Genomic DNA, 18634 nt, shown 5'->3' with positions numbered 1-18634 from the left:
CAGTCTGCGGCCGGGCAGGGTGAAACAGCAAGCGGCAGCTTTATCCACACGCTGATATCAACAGCAATGTTCTGCCTTCATGCATATTGTGGAGAGCAGCAAAATTCCAACTGAGAAATAGAAATGACAAAGTGTATTGTCTTGTATAACACTATGTTTCCGAGACTTGTGGTAGGTGTAGTAAGAAAACAAAAAGAATAATTCATCACTGAAGGCTCACTGATCAGTTGTGAAATGGAAGTAGTTGCTGTAAATATCATACTGGAAGCTATAGTAAAATTGGATGGCCAATTGGTAGACACTGAGAACACTACTAAGGATCAAGCAACTAAACTCCATAAGCTGATCTTGGAAACACGTCAAGTCAGAGATACAACACACAGCCGGGCAAAGAAAGGAAATGAAATGAAATTAATTTCATGGATTCAGAGAGCATGTGATGCTATTTCAGTGATTGCAAAATTGAGTCCTATTTATAAGGAACTTGGCAGTATGACATTCACCCCCTCTGTGCTGGATGCATGCCTTAATTTGGTTGGAAAAGATGTCAAAGCCGTTCTATGCTCTTTTGAAACAAAAAAACACTATCTGAACAGGCCTTAAAGGCCCAATTGAACTGACCAACCTCCATGTTGTCCTCAGCCTTTGTGAGTCACTGGATGCAGATACAAAGGGGCATGTGGTCAGCACACTGCTCTCCCAGGTATTGTCAGTTTTCGTGACTGTTGCTACTATTTCTCAATCAAGTAGCTCCTCAAGTGCCCTCACAAGGGCTGAGTGCACCTCGCTCGCCAACAGCACTCGGCAGACCCGGACGGTGCCCCACCCGAGTGCTAACCAAGTCTGACAGGAACCAGTACTACCACTGCAGCAAGGCCATTGACAACATGCTAACAAGCTGCCCCACGAATGTTTTAATTGTTCCTTGATATCCTGGATACTGCCACTGGAATGGAGTTTATATCCAAGCTGGTCCCACACATTCTATCATGGAGAGATCTGAGTCTCTCAATAGCCACACGAGTGCCTCAACATCCACAGCCACAAACCATGTGTGAACAAGCACTATCCTGTTGAAAAAATGACACCACGATACTCTCACACGAGAACACGGGGTGCCTGTGATGAACTCTTGTGCAGCCACAGTTCCCTCAGTCACTACCAACTGACTTGACATCGTACCTGCAGTTGATGCAGCAGGGAGAAGGAGACAATCACCTACTACAGGTTACACATTTGGCTGGGTGTCGACAGGACACTAGTATGGTTGTAATGATGGCACTAGTAGCAGCGCATCGGGTTTAGAGTATACAGGCTGACTGTGATAACTTTATAACCTGCTTCGATGTTTAACAGAAGAACCACTCTATCAAAACTGAGAAAGAGAGTATGTGGGCACTAAGGAGGCATCTACATTTTTCATCACCAAATGGACAGCAATGACACCTCAATTAGAGAGGTACGTTCTAATTTCTGCCTCGGTCAGACCATCGAGCACCCTAGTGTAAATAACACAACAGGAAGAATTCAGCATCCCATGGGCTTCGACATGAACAGGATAGCCACAGAGGAGTGAAGCTGCAAGCAGTAGATGTGCTTGAGAATCAGTAGTAGTCTCCAAAAGCTAAGTGTCACTGTATAAATGAGAGCAGGATTTCACAGAGCCAGCAACTGCATCAACACCTTCCTGAATAATAAACAGATGTATTGTAGCAAAGGACTGGCTGTCTTCAATACATGAAACCACAAGGAGCTTTGGAGCAGCTCTGAGGGTCTTTGAATCGTTAGCCTCATACCATTTAAGTTTCGTAGCCACTGACTGAAGGTGATTGGCTCACTGCGAGAAAATCCCCCAAGATTGCCAGCATCTCCAATGGCACGATCCTTCCAACTGGGATCCCCCTCCAGAATGAGGCACACCCACCTTAAGTGACTGTTCATGCCTCAGGCCACCTGAACACCTTATAGAGGGACCAGTCAGCAATTTGGGAAGGTAGCAGCTCAGGCAATCACCCCTCCCTGGGCCTGGCCTATACCAGGGGTACGCGCAAACCCTACCTGTCAACCCAGGGCTGGGAATTGCGCGTAACCCTGTCACCTGTTATGCATCAGATGCATGGACCGATCTTTAGGAGCGCACAGGGAGGAAGAAAAAGAGGAACATCAAACGCCGAAGTGGAGGAAGGATAGGAGAAGGTGAATGAAGAAAGAAGAAAAGGACAGTGGAGAGTATTCTGATACTGACTACTGAAAATGCAGAATACATTTCCAAAAACAACCCAGACATTTTCCCCAAGGGACGGGAGAAAGAACAGCAAGAGGATACACATGCAGCATGGAAGGGAAAAGATGCTGCAAAGGTTGGGGCCCCGTGGTAGCCAAGCACAAACCCACCAAAGAGCAGCAACCCCTTGTGGGGCTAGATAATGTGTTTTAATAAATGAGTACAGATCCAGGGAAAGTTTATTTGACTATTATGACAGTTATTCACCATTTGGAAAGTATCAAGCAGTTGTTTTTAAAACTGTTGTACAATCTCTCTGTGCGCTGAGAGTTACACTTGGCCAGCAGAACCCTGTGCCTCAATTGTATTGACACTTATAAATATTTGGGCTAGAGTCAAGTCTAACTTATAAATGGCACGCGCCATAATATAATAAATATAAATTAATTTACTTGCATGTACCTTTAATGAATGATATCTCAATAACACATGTAATCCTGTTAAACTTGTGATTCACCAAAACACGAACACACACACACTCACTCACTCACTCACTCACTCACTCTCTCTCTCTCTCTCTCTCTCTCTCTCTATGTCGGATACTTTATTACTGAACCTGGGGATTACATTCATGGACTCACTCTTCTTCAATCATTACGTTTTACTCGGAAACGTCCGACTGAATGATAACTGAGCAGCAAGTGACTGAATTTTTTAGAATTCAATTTCTCACATTTTATACAGATCAGATAATAGGACCATATCTACTCTACATGGGGTGAAAGAAAAAGTACTGTGAAAAGAAAGAAATGAACAAACACACAAAGGAACCCATGAATTTACCACTGTCACATACAGACTCTGATCTCTCGTCAGATAAAAATCCCATCACACTTTCAAAATCTTAAGAACAAATTTGCATCTGGTTTCAGTGTCTCCTAGAGTGTATAATGAAGCACAACAGAGCTAAATTATTAAAGTTTTAATGTAACATTTCTAATTCAAGCTATAGCATGCTCTTTGAATAAGGCGTCAAAATATTTCATGGTGTCTCAAACACAATTTTAAGTGAAATCTAATTTCTTTTGTATAATTAAACTTACAAAAGAGCAGGGACCTTTCACAATTTCAACATTTCTCCAAAAAGTGTGAACATAGTTTAGTCATCATTATTTCTGCAATACATATAAATTAATTTACTCGCATGTACCTTTAATGAATGGTATCTCAATAACACATGTAATCCTGTTAAACTTGTGATTCACCAAAACATGAACAACACTAAAACACATTCACACTAAAAAACTCAGTATGCATTAGGAATCAATTTTACGGTACACATTTATTAATTATTTCATATCTACATGGTGGCGCAGATAAAAGAAACCTGTGTAAGTATAAAGGAAATCCACTGAAATTACAGAAACAAAGAGCCAAAATGCACTTACCATTTATTTATAATGAAAAATACAGGGAAAAAATATACTTATATAAGATGCTGAAAGTGACTTCAGTACACAGCTATGAACATCTAAGAATATTCAGGGATACACCCTGTGTCAAGTTCAGATATCAATGGCAGTAGCTTTACGGCTGATGATGTCTTTCAGTTCCTCTACTGCATGTGGATTTGTCTCTTCGAGTGTCCTCCCAAAAAAAAAAAAAAAAAAAAAAAAATTATATATATATATATATATATATATATATATATATATATATATATATATATATACATACACACACATGTTGTTAGATCTGGTGAACGTAGTGGCCATAAAAATTTGCTGACAGTTCATTACTCAATGAAGACATCATGGACTTGTTCCTAAGATGCCTCAGATGCGTGGCATGTTGCCCCATCTTGCTGGAAGAAGCGTTATTAGCTTTCATATTCAGTGAGGTGAACAAAAAATTTAATGAAAATTTCCATATATGCAACCGTGTTGAAGGCAACGTAAAGAAAATATCAGTCCAATGATGCACGTCCCTGCTATACTGCACCAAACACCGATGTTTTCCATTGTGGAGTGGTTGGTGATGCACAATGTTAGGATCTTTCATTGCCCAGTACCTCATGTTCTGTGAATTCATATGACCAGAAAAATGAAACCCTGCTTCATCACTCACAATGTAATGGAAAGAATCTAACAAACCATTGTTGTTGTTATTCAAAAGCTACGTGCAATAATCGGTGTGATTCTGAGTATCATCCTCCCTAATTGCTGCTCAGCCATCATACAACATGGGTTCCAATTTAGACTTTTCAATATCTGCTAGTAACTCTTGCTGCCGACATGGGCCTGTTGGGCCCGTTTATGAGTAAATTTCGTTGGGCTTTGAATAATCCTCCAGCAAATGTTTGCCATAACTTCTGGTGAGCAAACTTAAGGAATTCTTTGTCATTTTACATTTTGTATAGATCCTTAGATGCACCAGTTTTTATACAGGCTCTATCCTGTTACCTGAGCATGGAAATTTTGCGAGTTTCCTTAATAGAACTTGTTTTCACATGTGTCCGCAATTTCATTTCTTTCTTCTACCAAGAAAGTCATTTTGCAGACTGCAAAGAGAAATGTCTACCTTCACTGACGAAATAAACTGAAATGTTAACAGAAGATCGCTAACCATCAATTATTGCATAAAACTTTGCACTGTTGTAGCCATTTATTTCAGAAGCCAATATATTGCATTTGCATTCAAAGGGAAGGCGGGCTACTTTTAACTGCGCCACCCGTACTGTTCCATAAGAAATATTCCTATATCTACATTCCACTTTTAACTCACCTTCCTCCTCATCCTCAAAATCTTCAAGAGGTGCTATGTCACTCATACTCATCAGGCTCGCCATACTCTGCATATCTTCATCTCTGAATAGTATTAAAATATTGATCAATTATATTTTTCTCACGTATGGGCACTGAGATTATAAACACTTAACTGTATATGAAACACATAGTCAGTCTGTAACATTCATATTGCACAAAACTACAGTGATCACACACTGCAGCACAGGAAGGAAAGATGACATAATTGTTTCACCATTCTCGAGAAACAATGGATACAGCAAACTTAGTAGTGTAAAAAAAGTTCTGTCATAATATGTTGTACTCACCACATACAGAAACACTTCGTGTGTCTACCTAGGTTGACATGTATGAAAACAGAAATGCATTACTTTGAATACTGTACAAATGTTACAGTTTGAATAAGTGTGGATGATCTGCCACTTTACTCATATACTAAAGATAGTTTTACAGTTGTCAACACAAAGCATTGTGTACATAATACAAAATCATGGAAGTTACTTATTATAAGAGATATTTCTCAGAACAGAGTAGGAAACTAGTTTACTGTCCAATAAACATTCTTATAATTGTAGAGCTTACGAGCATGAAGGAATTCCAATTACTATAATTATAATAAATTGAGGATAAGCTGTCTTAAAACAAAGGTAGTACAGTGATTTGTGATATATTCAGAACAATATAGAACATATATCTATAAAATTCTGTGAATGGGAGAACATTACACATGCTGCATGCAGTGAACAAAGACAATTAAAGAACTGTGAATTCTGAGAAAAGCATGTTTTCATTCCATTTTCTCATGCATACAAACAACACAAAACAAACATTACAAGAAAGAGAACAGCAACTTTCCATTCTCTTTCTATATATAGGATGATGTAGACATTTGCTGCATGCTGGCATACGCCAAATTTCTCTAATACAAGGTTTCATTTTCAAACACATCTGCATAACATAATATTCACACAATGTCCAATGTGTATATGATCTCTTATTCCAGCTTGGAAATACTACACAGAAACAAGAAAAATTTCCAGTGTCCATTGTTTACATGTTGCAAATTAAATCATTACTCCTATTAACTCCATTTATTTTGCCTTCATATGCTCAGGAAACTAGAGAATGTGAGACAGCATTTTGGTACTATAATTTGCAGTGTTTATTTTGAAAAAATGGAAACATGTTGAATTATATGCTGGCACAACATGTGATGCTCTCATTTCACATGCAATAACACATACATTATGAAACAGTAAAGTAGCATGTGCCAGACACATTAATTCAAATACTTACGTGGCTTTCCCTTCCCGGACAAGAACACAAAATAGTGTTGCCTCCAACGTGGCACCAACAATTTTCTTAGTTACTGGTTTCAAAGTCATGTTCAAATGACTCTGCTTGGACTCTACACTGGCATATTTGCGCATGTTAATATTTGTTGCTGCCAACTGACGACGTTTGCCAGTTGCTGGAACCTTCACCAAGCAAAAATAGAAAATAAAGTATGAAAATGGGACACGTGGTTATGATATTCTGTATCTTTACTGCCTCGATCTTTTGCTAATATACTAGACAATAATCTGCTATTTCAGTGATATTCATGATATTTACACACACACACACACACACAGCAATATTTAAAATTTGTACTAAAATTCACATTATACACAACATAAAACTCCTAAAAGCATAAATTTAAGCTGTTAGTAGATCACAAAACAGTTTGTCAAAATTTTGTTAGATTGAGTCCCTCAAAACACAACAATTTAAATTTCATATGCACACATCCTACCACATAATAAAATTGCAATCTGTCACTAATAAAACTAAGACTGTGCTCTCACCAGTGTATAAAACAATCAAGTAAAGAATGTTTCACTGAATTCAGTAAGCGATAGACACCACAAAATGGCAGGTCTTTTCATCAAAACAGAACATGCATCCATAGCATGCTCCAAAGATAGGGACATGTCAGAACACAATCTTCTTCATGCCCAGATGGCACTATCCTTAGACCACCCGGCCAGCTTTGTGAAATGAAGCTGCTTAGTCCACATAACCAGCCACAGTGAGGTAAATGCGGGCCAGAGAAAGGACACTGTTACTGTCTGCATCTCATAATAGTTTTATGCTACTTATGAGAAATGTCACGTCCTTGCATGATCACAGAGTCAGATAGCAAGCAGGGTGCAATTATCTTCCCTTGCTGCTGTAAATGGACATGATGTCCACATTCTGCACAATATTCTGCATATTTTGATCATCATCATCATCATCATCATCTAGAGACAAGTGTTGGTTGCACTGCAGGATATATGGGGGAAATCACCAGCTGAGGAATTTCATATCTTAATCCTGTCTACTCAGCTGGAGTGACATAGCAGTTGAGAGATTTTCTCCACTACATATAGCCAGCTCATTAAAGACATATCTAGAAGATGCAATCAGGGAAAACAATTGCAACCAAATGTGCCACCAGCTGACAGCTATCTGTGTATCCAATTTTAAAATAACAGTGTTTTACTTAACTACTATAAAGATAAAACGATATCTGGGCTACGAGACTTATGACATCTACATGCACATATAATAAATACTCCACACACCCTGCAGAGGACAGTGAGGAACACTAGTTTGTACTACTGCTAGTCATTCCCTTTCCTTTTAAGTTGTAAGGAAAACAATTGCTTCAATGCCTCTCTGAAAGTCCTAATCTCTCTTATTTTTTCCTTATGCTCTTTATATAAGATCAACACAGAGACAAAAGAATCTTTTCATAGTCTCTCTCACGTGCAGTTCTCTAAATTTCCTCAATAGCATTTTGTAAAAAGATCATCTTCCCTCCATGCATTCCCATTCCTCAACACCCTTGTACTGATCACATCAACCAGTAGCATATCTAGCTGCACACCTCTGAATTCTTTGTTGTCTACCTTTAATCAAACCTGGTGAGAATCCAAATACACTAGCAGTATTCAAGAATAGGTTGCAAAAATGTTATGGAAATTGTATCCTTTATAACTGCACATCATTTTCACCACAACTCTACCAATAAACTGTATTTGGCCATTCACCTTCTCTGCAACTGATGTTATGTGATATTTTGGTGTCCTGTGCATGTGAGTTTTTGCACTCTCATGAAGATAAGTTGTTTCTACTGTAATAACAGCTTTTTAAGCTTACTGTTAGAGGTATCTTTACATATTATTCCAGAAAGAACTGAAAAAAAAAATCATAATGTCAGGTTGTAGTCATACCTTTGTTTACATTTTTGTGCAGTTAACTTAAAGAATCCCATTATTTCTGCTCTTTTTCTTTCCATAAATTTAAGTACAGCATATCCATCATTATTAAGTTCATATTTCCAGACAGTAGTATGAATCTTAAATTATGAAATTTAAAATTTTCCCAGCAAATTAAATGCTCAAAGAGATTTCAAGATTGCAGCCGATCATCATAAACTTCATTCCATGATATTTCAACTGGACACCTGCCAGTCATCTTCAGGTGAGCCATCAAAGACTGACGAAGGCTTTCTCCACTCCAACTTATATAGTGTGCTGATGCTACTATTGCGCATACATAAGAGTCACTGTGACAGAAGGGCCGCACTGCCAAGTGGCAGCACCCTCGCTGGTGGAACTGCAAGGATAGCTGATCCTTGTAGTTCCACCAGCGAAGGCGCTGCCGCCGGGCGGTCTGGTCCTTCTGTCACTGTGACAATGACGCATGCACAGCAGTACTAAGAGCACGCTACATAAGGCAGGGTGGAGAACGTCTTCACAGTCTTCAATGGCTCACCTGAAGATGACTGGCAGGTGTCCAATTGAAATATTGTAGAATGAAGTTAATGACGACTGGCTGTAATCCTGAAATATCTTCGAACAAATCTTAAATTGTTTGATTCAGAAATTTTTGCATTAGTAGTTTGTTTACATAAAGTTTGTACATTGAAGTTGCATTTCTACTGTGGTTTTTTTTTTTTTTTTTTTTTTTTTTTTTTTTTTTTTTTTTTTTTGTGGTTTTAGGGCGCACAACTTCAACGGTCATTAGCGCCCAGACTACGTTAGGAATGCACCGCGAGTCACAAGTTTAAAACAGCAACGAAACGGAAAACACTATAAAACACAGACTGACAGGCATAGGATTAAAAAACAGCATAATCAAATGTCCTTAGAGAGGGTTGTTAAGTTGATAAAATGAAGAACGCGAGCAGCTGCTCATGGGTCATCCGCTAAAATGGCATCGAGAGTACATGGCAGGCCAAGATCAAGACGCAGTGTGTCAAAATCCGGACAGGACGTTAAAATGTGGCGGACCGTCAGCAATTGCCCACATGGGCAGAACGGCGCCGGCGCAGCCGTCAGCAGATGGCGATGGCTGAACCGGCAGTGTCCAATTCGTAACCGGGCCAAAACTACCTCCTCCCGCCGAGAAGGGCGTGAGGAGGACGTCCAAGCCGCGGGAAGAGGTTTCACGGCCCGAAGCTTGTTATCTCTAAGTGCAGCCCAATCGGCATGCCACAGCGATAAAATGCGCCGACAAATGACCCTGCTACAATCTGACAAAGGGACACAACAAGAAGCTGTCCGAGGCTGGAGGACCGCAGCCTTGGCTGCGGCATCTGCAGCTTCGTTCCCAGGGATACCGACATGGCCAGGAACCCACATAAAGCTAACCTGAGAACCGACGTCCACCAGCTGCTGAAGAGAGCGTTGGATCCGGTGCACGAAAGGGTGAACCGGGTACGGATCACTGAGGCTCTGGATGGCGCACAGGGAATCGGAGTAGATGACATAAGCAGAATGTCGGTGGCGGCAGATGTAAAGAACAGCCTGGTAGAGGGCAAAGAGCTCAGCTGTGAAGACCGAACAATGGCCATGGAGCCGGTATTTGAAACTTTGTGCCCCGACAATAAAACAACACCCGACCCCGTCATTGGTCTTAGAGCCATCTGTATAAATGAAGGTCATATTAATGAACTTCGAACGAAGTTCGACAAAACAGGAGTGGTAGACCGAACCGGGGGTAACCTCCTTTGGGAGCGAACTGAGGTCAAGGTGAACGCGAACCTGAGCCTGGAGCCAAGGTGGCGTGTGGCTCTCGCCCACTCTAAAGGTTGCAGGGAGTGAAAAATTAAGGTGTTGAAGGAGGCGACGAAAGCGAACTCCTGGGGGTAGCAGGGCAGAGACATACAACCCGTATTGACGGTCGAGAGAGTCATCAAAAAAGGAACGATAAGACGGGTGGTCGGGCATTGACAGTAGTCGACAGGCATACCGACATAGCAGTATATCGCGCCGGTAGGTCAGTGGCAATTCACCAGCGTCAGCATGAAGACTCTCGACGGGACTAGTATAAAACGCTCCGATCGCAAGTCGTAAACCCCGATGTTGTATGGAGTTGAGGCGGCGTAAGATGGATGGCCGTGCAGAGGAGTATACGAAGCTCCCATAATCCAGCTTGGAGCGGACGATCGACCGATATAGACGAAGTAGGACGGTTCGATCCGCTCCCCACGACATACCACTGAGAACACGGAGGACATTTAGAGAACAGGTACAACGGGCAGCCAAATATGATACATGTGGAGACCAGCTAAGTTTCCTGTCAAATGTAAGACCTAAAAATTTTGTTGTCTCCACGAATGGGAGAGCAACGGGACCGAGTCGTAAGGACGGTGGGAGAAACTCTTTGTAGCGCCAGAAGTTAATACAGACCGTCTTCTCGGCAGAAAAACGGAAGCCATTGGCGACACTCCAGGAGTAAAGACGGTCAAGAGAACGCTGAAGACAGCGCTCCAGGAAACATGTACGCTGCGCGCTGCAATAGATGGTAAAATCGTCCACGAAAAGGGAGCCAGATACATCAGCTGGGAGGCAATCCATTATTGGATTGATCGCTATGGCGAAGAGAGCGACGCTCAAAACTGAGCCGTGTGGCACCCCATTCTCCAGGCGAAAGGTGTCTGACAGGGCAGAACCCACACGTACCCTGAACTGTCGATCCATTAAAAAGGAACGAATAAAAAGAGGGAGGCGACCGCGAAGGCCCCATGTATGCATGGTGCGGAGAATGCCCGCCTTCCAACAGGTGTCGCAAGCCTTCTCCAAATCAAAGAACACAGCCACGGTCGGGCGCTTCCGCAAGAAGTTATTCATAATGAAGGTCGACAAGGTAACCAGATGGTCAACAGTTGACCGGCGCCTACGAAATCCACATTGTACATTGGTAAGTAGGCGTCGAGACTCGAGCAGCCAAACCAAACGAGAGTGAACCATTCGCTCCATCACTTTACAGACACAGCTGGTAAGCGAGATGGGTCGATAACTGGAAGGCAAGTGCTTGTCCTTCCCCAGCTTAGGGATCGGGACAACAATAGACTCGCGCCAGCATGCGGGAACATGTCCCTCAATCCAGATGCGATTGTAAGTATGAAGAAGAAAACCTTTACCCGCAGGAGAAAGGTTCTTCAGCATCTGAATATGAATAGAATCAGGCCCTGGAGCGGAGGACCGTGACCGCCCAAGTGCGTTTTCGAGTTCCCGCATGGTGAATGGGGCACTATAACTTTCACGATTCGAGGAGCGGAAGTTAGGTGGCCTAGCCTCTTCTGCCTGTTTGCGGGGGAGGAAGGCAGAGTGGTAATGAGCGGAGCTCGAAACCTCTGCGAAAAAGCAGCCAAAGGCATTGGAGACATCCTCAGGGGCCAGAAGGACGTCATTCGCGACCATCAAGCCAGAAACTGGTGAGTGGACCTTAGTGCCAGATAGCCGGCGCAGGCTACCCCAGACAACAGAAGAAGGAGTAAAACTGTTGAAGGTGCTTGTGAAAGCAGCCCAGCTGGCTTTCTTGCTTTCTTTAATAATATGACGACACTGTGCACGTAATCGTTTATAATTGATACAATTCGCCACTGTAGGGTGGCGTTTAAAGGTGCGTAAAGCACGTCGACGAGCACGTAAAGCGTCTCTACATGCTGCGGTCCACCAGGGGACCGGTACGCGACGTGGAGAAGAAGTAGGGTGAGGGATGGAATATTCAGCAGCAGTGAGAATGACTTCCGTGAGGTGTGCGACCTGACGATCGCAGCTTGTGAAGGTTTGGTCCTGAAAGGTCGCCCTGGAAGAGAAGAGCCCCCAGTCTGCTTTGGAGATGGTCCAACTAGATGAGCACGGAGAGGGGGTATGATGCAGGAGATGGATAACACACGGGAACTGGTCGCTTGAATATGTATCAGAAAGTGCATACCATTCAAACCGGCGTGCAAGTTGGGTAGTACATATAGAGAGGTCTAAATGGGAATAGGTGAGGGATGTGTCCGAAAGAAAAGTAGGGGCGCCAGTATTGAGGCAGACAAGATTGAGCTGGTTGAAAAGGTCTGCTAACAGGGAGCCCCTCGGGCAGGATGCTTGAGAGCCCCAAAGGGGATGGTGGGCATTGAAGTCTCCAGTTAACAAAAACGGTGCAGGTAGCTGAGCAATAATTTGCACCATGTCTGCCCTGGTAACGGCAGACGATGATGGAGTGTAAACGGTACAAATGGAAAATGTAAAAGTGGGGAGAGTAATTCGGATGGCAACTGCCTGCAGGCCAGTGTGCAACGTGATGAGATCGTAGTAAATATCATCCCGGACCAGCAACATAACCCCTCCATGAGCCGGGATACCTACCACAGGGGGTAGGTCAAAACGCACAGAGGTGTAGTGTGCCAAGGCAATTTGATCGCATGGGCGTAGCTTCGTTTCCTGGAGGGCTACGACGAGCGGACGGTGCAAGCGGAGCAGCAACTTCAAGTCCTCTCGGTTGGAGCGAATGCTGCGATTATTCCAGTGAATAAGTGCCATCGTAAGAAGAAAAGGAAGATAAAAGAAGGGGTCACCTCGAAGGCCGCTGAGGGCCTGGCTTCGAGTGAGCACTGCCGCCGCTATCAGCAGGCAGACAGTCATCGTCCATTGGTTCTATAGGTTCATCGGCCATCTTGGTAAGATGGCCGGGAGGGGGAGCTTCCTTCGCCGGTGAACGGCCAGATGTTCAGCTACCGGCGGTGCGGCCAGGCGAAACGGATGACGGCCTGGGGCGGCAACCGCTGGGTGGCGCAGGAGAAGAAATGCGCCGAGGCGGAAAAGGAGAACTGTGCTTCCTATGAGCCTTCTTGAAAGGTCGTTTGGTGGAAGTACCGGTCGATGGCTGGGAGGTCGAGGTACGTAGGAAGTCTGCATGGGACGGTTCCTTCTTGAAGGCCCGTGCATCTGACTTCCGGGTCTTCGTCTTAGCAGAAGCTGATGAAGGGGCTGGTGTCTGTGGGGTGATGGGAGGAAGAGGAGACGTCGACCGCGCGATCTTAGCACTGGCCGAACGGACGACCGTGGTGCTGAAGGTCAGATCACATGTCTGGGTTGCCACCTCCCTGGTAGTCCGAGGACAGTACTGTATTTCCCCGCTGGGAGCAGCGTGGGCTTCCTACTAGCCAATAGCTTGCGAGCAGCCGAGGTGGACACTTTCTTTTTGACCCGAATTTCTTGGATACAGCATTCTTCCTTATAGACGGGACAGTCGCGGGAGGATGCTGCATGGTCACCCTGACAGTTCACACAACGAGGAGACGGAGGTGGACAGTCACCCTCAAGGGCATCCCTGCCACAAGTGACACATTTAGCCGCATTGGAACAAGACTGTCGAGTGTGATTGAAACGCTGACACTGGTAGCAGCGCGTAGGTGTCGGGACATGGGGGCGAACAGAAATAACCTCGTAGCCCGCTTTGATGCGCGATGGCAGCTTAACACTATCAAAGGTCAAGAAAAGTGTCCGGGTCGGTACAAGGTCATTGTTGACCTTTTTCATGACCCTATGGACAGCCGTCACGCCCTGCTCAGCGAGGAAAGACTGAATCTCCTCGTCAGTCAATCCGTCGAGGGATCTAGTATAGACCACACCACGAGACGAATTCAAAGTTCGGTGAGCCTCCACCCGGACAGGGAACGTGTACAGGAGTGTGGCTCGAAGCAGTTTTTGTGCCTGAAAGGCGCTCTCAGTTTCTAGTAACAAGGTACCATTACGCAACCTCGTACGAGACTTAACAGTACCAGCTATGGCATCTACGCCCTTCTGGATAATGAAAGGGTTGACAGGAAAAATCCTTTCCTGTCCTCAGATCGAGAAATGACGAGGAACTGTGGGGTAGGCGGTAGTACTTTTGTCACTGGGGCTGGTCATGTTTCCGTTTGTGGGCAGAAGTCGAGAGAGAAGAAGAAAAATCCATTGCGGAGGAATCCCCCATAATTGCCAGCGTCTCCGATGGCGCGCTCCTTCCTTATGGGGCACTCCCGCCTTAGGTGAATGTTTACACCTCAGGTCACACCTCCCAAGAAACAGACGGAGGGACCAATCGGCATGGTCAGAAGGTATCAGCTCAGGCAATCACCCCTCCCTGGGCCTGGCCTTTACCAGGGGGTACGTGCGTGCCTTACTTGTCTACCCAGGGCGGGGAATTACGCGTTACCCCGTCACCGGCTACGCGTGCGAATGCGTGGGTCGGCCTTCAGGCGCGCACAGGGAGGAAGGAAGAAGAGGAAAAGGAAGAGAGAGAGGACAGACTGACTCAAACGCCGAAGCGGAGACGAGAGAAGGCAAGGAGAAGAAGGCAAGGAGAAGAAGGCAAGGAGAAGAAGGCAAGGAGAAGAAGGCAAGGAGAAGAAGGCAAGGAGAAGAAGGCAAGGAGAAGAAGGCAAGGAGAAGAAGGCAAGGAGAAGAAGGCAAGGAGAAGAAGGCAAGGAGAAGAAGGCAAGGAGAAGAAGGCAAGGAGAAGAAGGCAAGGAGAAGAAGGCAAGGAGAAGAAGGCAAGGAGAAGAAGGCAAGGAGAAGAAGGCAAGGAGAAGAAGGCAAGGAGAAGAAGGCAAGGAGAAGAAGGCAAGGAGAAGAAGGCAAGGAGAAGAAGGCAAGGAGAAGAAGGCAAGGAGAAGAAGGCAAGGAGAAGAAGGCAAGGGAAAGAGTAAGGAAGACAGTGAGATGGAGAAGAACAAAGAAAGGAACCAACCAAAGAAGGAAGAAACTAGAAGTGAAAAACAAAAAAGACCACAAATATAGGTCGTGGGACCGTCTGTCTCCGGACGCAGGCGCTAACTACCCCCTTGAGGGGGATGGACTCCTTTTAGTTCCCTCTTACGACAGGCAGGAAGACCTCGGGCCTATTCTAACTCCCGGACCCGCAGGGGGGATTTCTACTGTGAATAAGTTAATTAAAAGCTACTGTAGTTAAGTGAGTACCGAGTTCTTGTTGTAAGCGGAAATAATTGACTTTTTACATTACATCACATCTTAATCGCTAACCATTTGACTAATTTTGCGGTTTATAAATAACAAAAATTCATGAAGCATTAAGTTTGTTAAGTGATTTAATTCTAGTTTTAAACATGTAATCTGTATTGCAATACACGATAAGTATGGATGTTGCCACAAGGTACTCAGAGAGGGAGAGGTATGTGTAGATTGTAGAATGGAATTTCACTTGGGTGACTGTAGTCACGAAACGTATGTTGAACTCAATGAGGCTCTGCCATGGAACTATAGACTCTATAAAGACAAAAGAATCACTGGAGGCACAGATTTGTGCCCTTCAGGCCAAATTAGAACACATGAAATTTGGACTAGATGGGGTAAAGGAGGGAAAAAGATCATGGGAACTGGATAACGGTCAAAAGCAATAGGCAAAAACAGAACAGCTCTTCAACTTCTTCATCTACATTTGAGCTTACAGTATCGAATAAATTTGACTTTTTACCTGAAGTACGAGGGGAAGAGCCTCATCTGCTGCAGCTCACAGTAAGGTGCAGTGGACTTCTAGCAAATGAGGGTAGGAACAAATGAGCCTTGCATCTAAGTAGTAGCCATGGGAGGGGCATGGGCCAGATGACACACGGCAAATCAGGGACAGGATGTCAAGTCACAAGTTCACTGCAGTTGACAAAAATATTGTATCTACTGACGTCGAATTTCAGAGTGACAGTGAAGTTATCCTGATATATATTAGGGGTCTACATGAAATCAAGTTAATTGCTGGATGCTTTTACCATTCACTCGCTTCTGCTATCACAGTTTTAGGGTCATTCGGAGAAAGTCTATGGTCGGTAGTGCAGATGTATCATGAACATGTAATATTAGTTGGAAGTTACTCTAAACAAGAATGTATACACCGGGATGTCTATGGATCCATAGCAAAGGGTACACACAGACAGTCTTGCGAAGTACTTTTGAACACATTTTCAGTAAACAGTCTTGATTGGCTAGTTAGACAGCTCATGCACATTGGAAACATTTTAGACACTGTAGCTACAAACGGGTCTGACCTTATCAACAGCAGCAGTGTAGGGTCAGGGATTAGTGATCATATCATAGTTACTGTGGTTAAGTTAATAAACTAATCAAGAAGGCTAGGAGAGCTTTTCTGCTAGAAAGTGCAGATAAGCAGTTGTTAGCATTCCATTTAGACAATGAACTAATCTCACTTAGTTCCAGTACGACTGATGGATGGAAAAGATCCACCATGGTTTAACAACAAAATTCGGAAAATGCTGAGGAAGCAAAGGCTGTTGCACTCTCTATTCAGAAGAGAATGTGCAAATGTGCAGGGAAAAGTTAATAGATATTTGTGCGGCTCTAAAAAGATTGATGTGTGAAGCATACAACTACCACTGTCATACCTTAGAAAAAATTCTGCCACACTCGAGAAAATTCTGGTCCTACATTAAATCGCTAAGCAGCTCTCAGGCTTCTATGCAGTCTCTCATTAACCAGTCAGGTATGGCAGTAGAAGACAGCAAAAGGAATGCAAAAGTTTTAAATTTTGCACTTAAGAAATTGTTCATGCACAAGAATTGTACAAACATACTACCATTTGACTATCACATACACTCCCGTAAGGAGGACATTGTAATAAGCACCCTTGGCATAAAGAAACAACTGAAAGAGCTGAAAACAAATAAGTAACTAAGTTCAGGTGGATCCCAACTCAGTTTTACAAAGCATATTCTATGGCACTGGCCCCTTATGTAGTTTGCTTTTATTGTGAATCCCTCAACCAACAGTGTCCCAAGCAACTGGAAAAAAAGCACAAGTTTCTCCAGGATATAAGGAGTGCAAAAGAACAGAGACACAAAAATGTTCTTTGAGATAGAAAAGCTTCTGTCCACGAATCAGCACAGCTTTAGAAAGCAACAGCTGTGTGAAACTCCACATGTCCTTTTCTCACAATATATTCCAAACCACGGATGAAGGGCAATAAGCAGATTCCATATTTCTAGGTTTAAAAAAGCATTTGACACAGTGCCCCACAGCTCACTGTTAACGATGATATGAGCATACAAAATAGGTTCCCAGATATGTGAGTGGCTCACACTCTTCTTAAGCAATAGAATGCAGTATGTTGTCCTCAATTTCAAGTGTTCATCAGAGACAAGTGTATTATCAGGAGTGCCCCAGGAATGCATGATAGGAGTTCTGTTGTTATCTATATCTATAACGATCTGGCGGACAGGGTGAGCAACAATCTGTGGCTGTTTGCCAATGGTGCTGTGGTGTACAGGCAGGTGTCATTGGTGCAGGAAGATACAAGATGACAGACAAGATCTGTAGTTGGTGTGATGAATGGCAGCTAGCTCTAAAGTAGAAAAATACAAGTTAATGCAAATTAGTAGGAAAAACAAATCCATAATGTTCATAAACAGCCCTACCAGTGTGCTGCTCATCACAGTCATGTTGATTAAATATGTAGATGTAACATTGCAAAGCGATATGAAATGGAATGAGCATGTAAGAATTGTAGTAGGGAAAGTGAGTGGTTGACTTCGGTTTATGGTGAGAAGTTTAAGTTTAGGAAAGTGGTTTACTCATAAGGCAGACCACATATAGGATGCTAGTGTGAACCATTACTGAATACTGCTGAATGTCTGGGATCTGTACCAGGTAGGATCGGAGGAAGACATCGAAGCAATTCAGAAGTGAGCTGCTAGATTTGTTATAAGTAGGTTTCAACAACACACAAGTATTACCCAGATGCTGCTGCCACCAAAATAGATGTCAAATAACCAAGAACATAAGAGAGTTTAAGGCTCGTGCAGTGGCATATATACAGTTGTGTTTTTCTCGCTTTGTTTGCGAGTGGAACAGGAAAGGAAATGACTAGTATTAGTATACAGTGTGCTCTCTCCCATCTCCCATGCACTGTATGGTGCCATGTGGAGTATGTATGTAGATCTAGAAGCACAAGTATTGTGACGCCAAATGCCAAATGCTAGAGGTGGAAGAGAACATAAGGAACCTGTGCACATACTTTGGAAAAGAGGATCAGGTTACTGTAACAGGTGGAGCCGGCAACAGCCTCGCTAAGGACAATAATCACAGCATTAGGGATGACCTGCACAAAATAGAAGTAGCAGCTACACACAAATGTGAGTTTTGTGGACAATGTCATGACCGTCCTTGGATTAACAGCACTGTCAGCCATGTGAACAATGCGTTGAGTAGACTGCTGCTGACTGAAATTCACACGAGTGCAGTGCTGCCTATACTAAACATGGCCTACACCTGAACGGGAGACTGAAAGA

General features: G+C 43.6%; 1 protein-coding gene across 3 annotated transcripts in view; it reads right to left on the bottom strand.

The window, feature by feature from the left end:
• The window catches only part of LOC124615508 (EH domain-binding protein 1-like), a 206554-nt gene that overhangs the window by 170997 nt on the left and 16923 nt on the right, over nt 1-18634 (bottom strand). For 2 of the 3 annotated variants that reach the window (XM_047143464.1, XM_047143466.1), the window contains exons 3-4: nt 6325-6506; nt 5009-5091 (exon numbers count right to left, since the gene is read on the bottom strand). In XM_047143464.1, the coding sequence (XP_046999420.1) occupies nt 5009-5091; nt 6325-6506 (265 nt within the window). The remainder of the gene's footprint in view (nt 1-5008; nt 5092-6324; nt 6507-18634) is intronic. The other variant, XM_047143467.1, reaches the window with a different exon arrangement.

This window comes from Schistocerca americana, chromosome 5 (genome assembly GCF_021461395.2).
Source record: "Schistocerca americana isolate TAMUIC-IGC-003095 chromosome 5, iqSchAmer2.1, whole genome shotgun sequence".
In the NCBI taxonomy this organism is placed as follows: domain Eukaryota; kingdom Metazoa; phylum Arthropoda; class Insecta; order Orthoptera; family Acrididae; genus Schistocerca; species Schistocerca americana.
The sequence above is the reverse complement of the archived record's forward strand: the minus strand, read 5'-3'. Positions and strand labels throughout refer to the sequence as shown.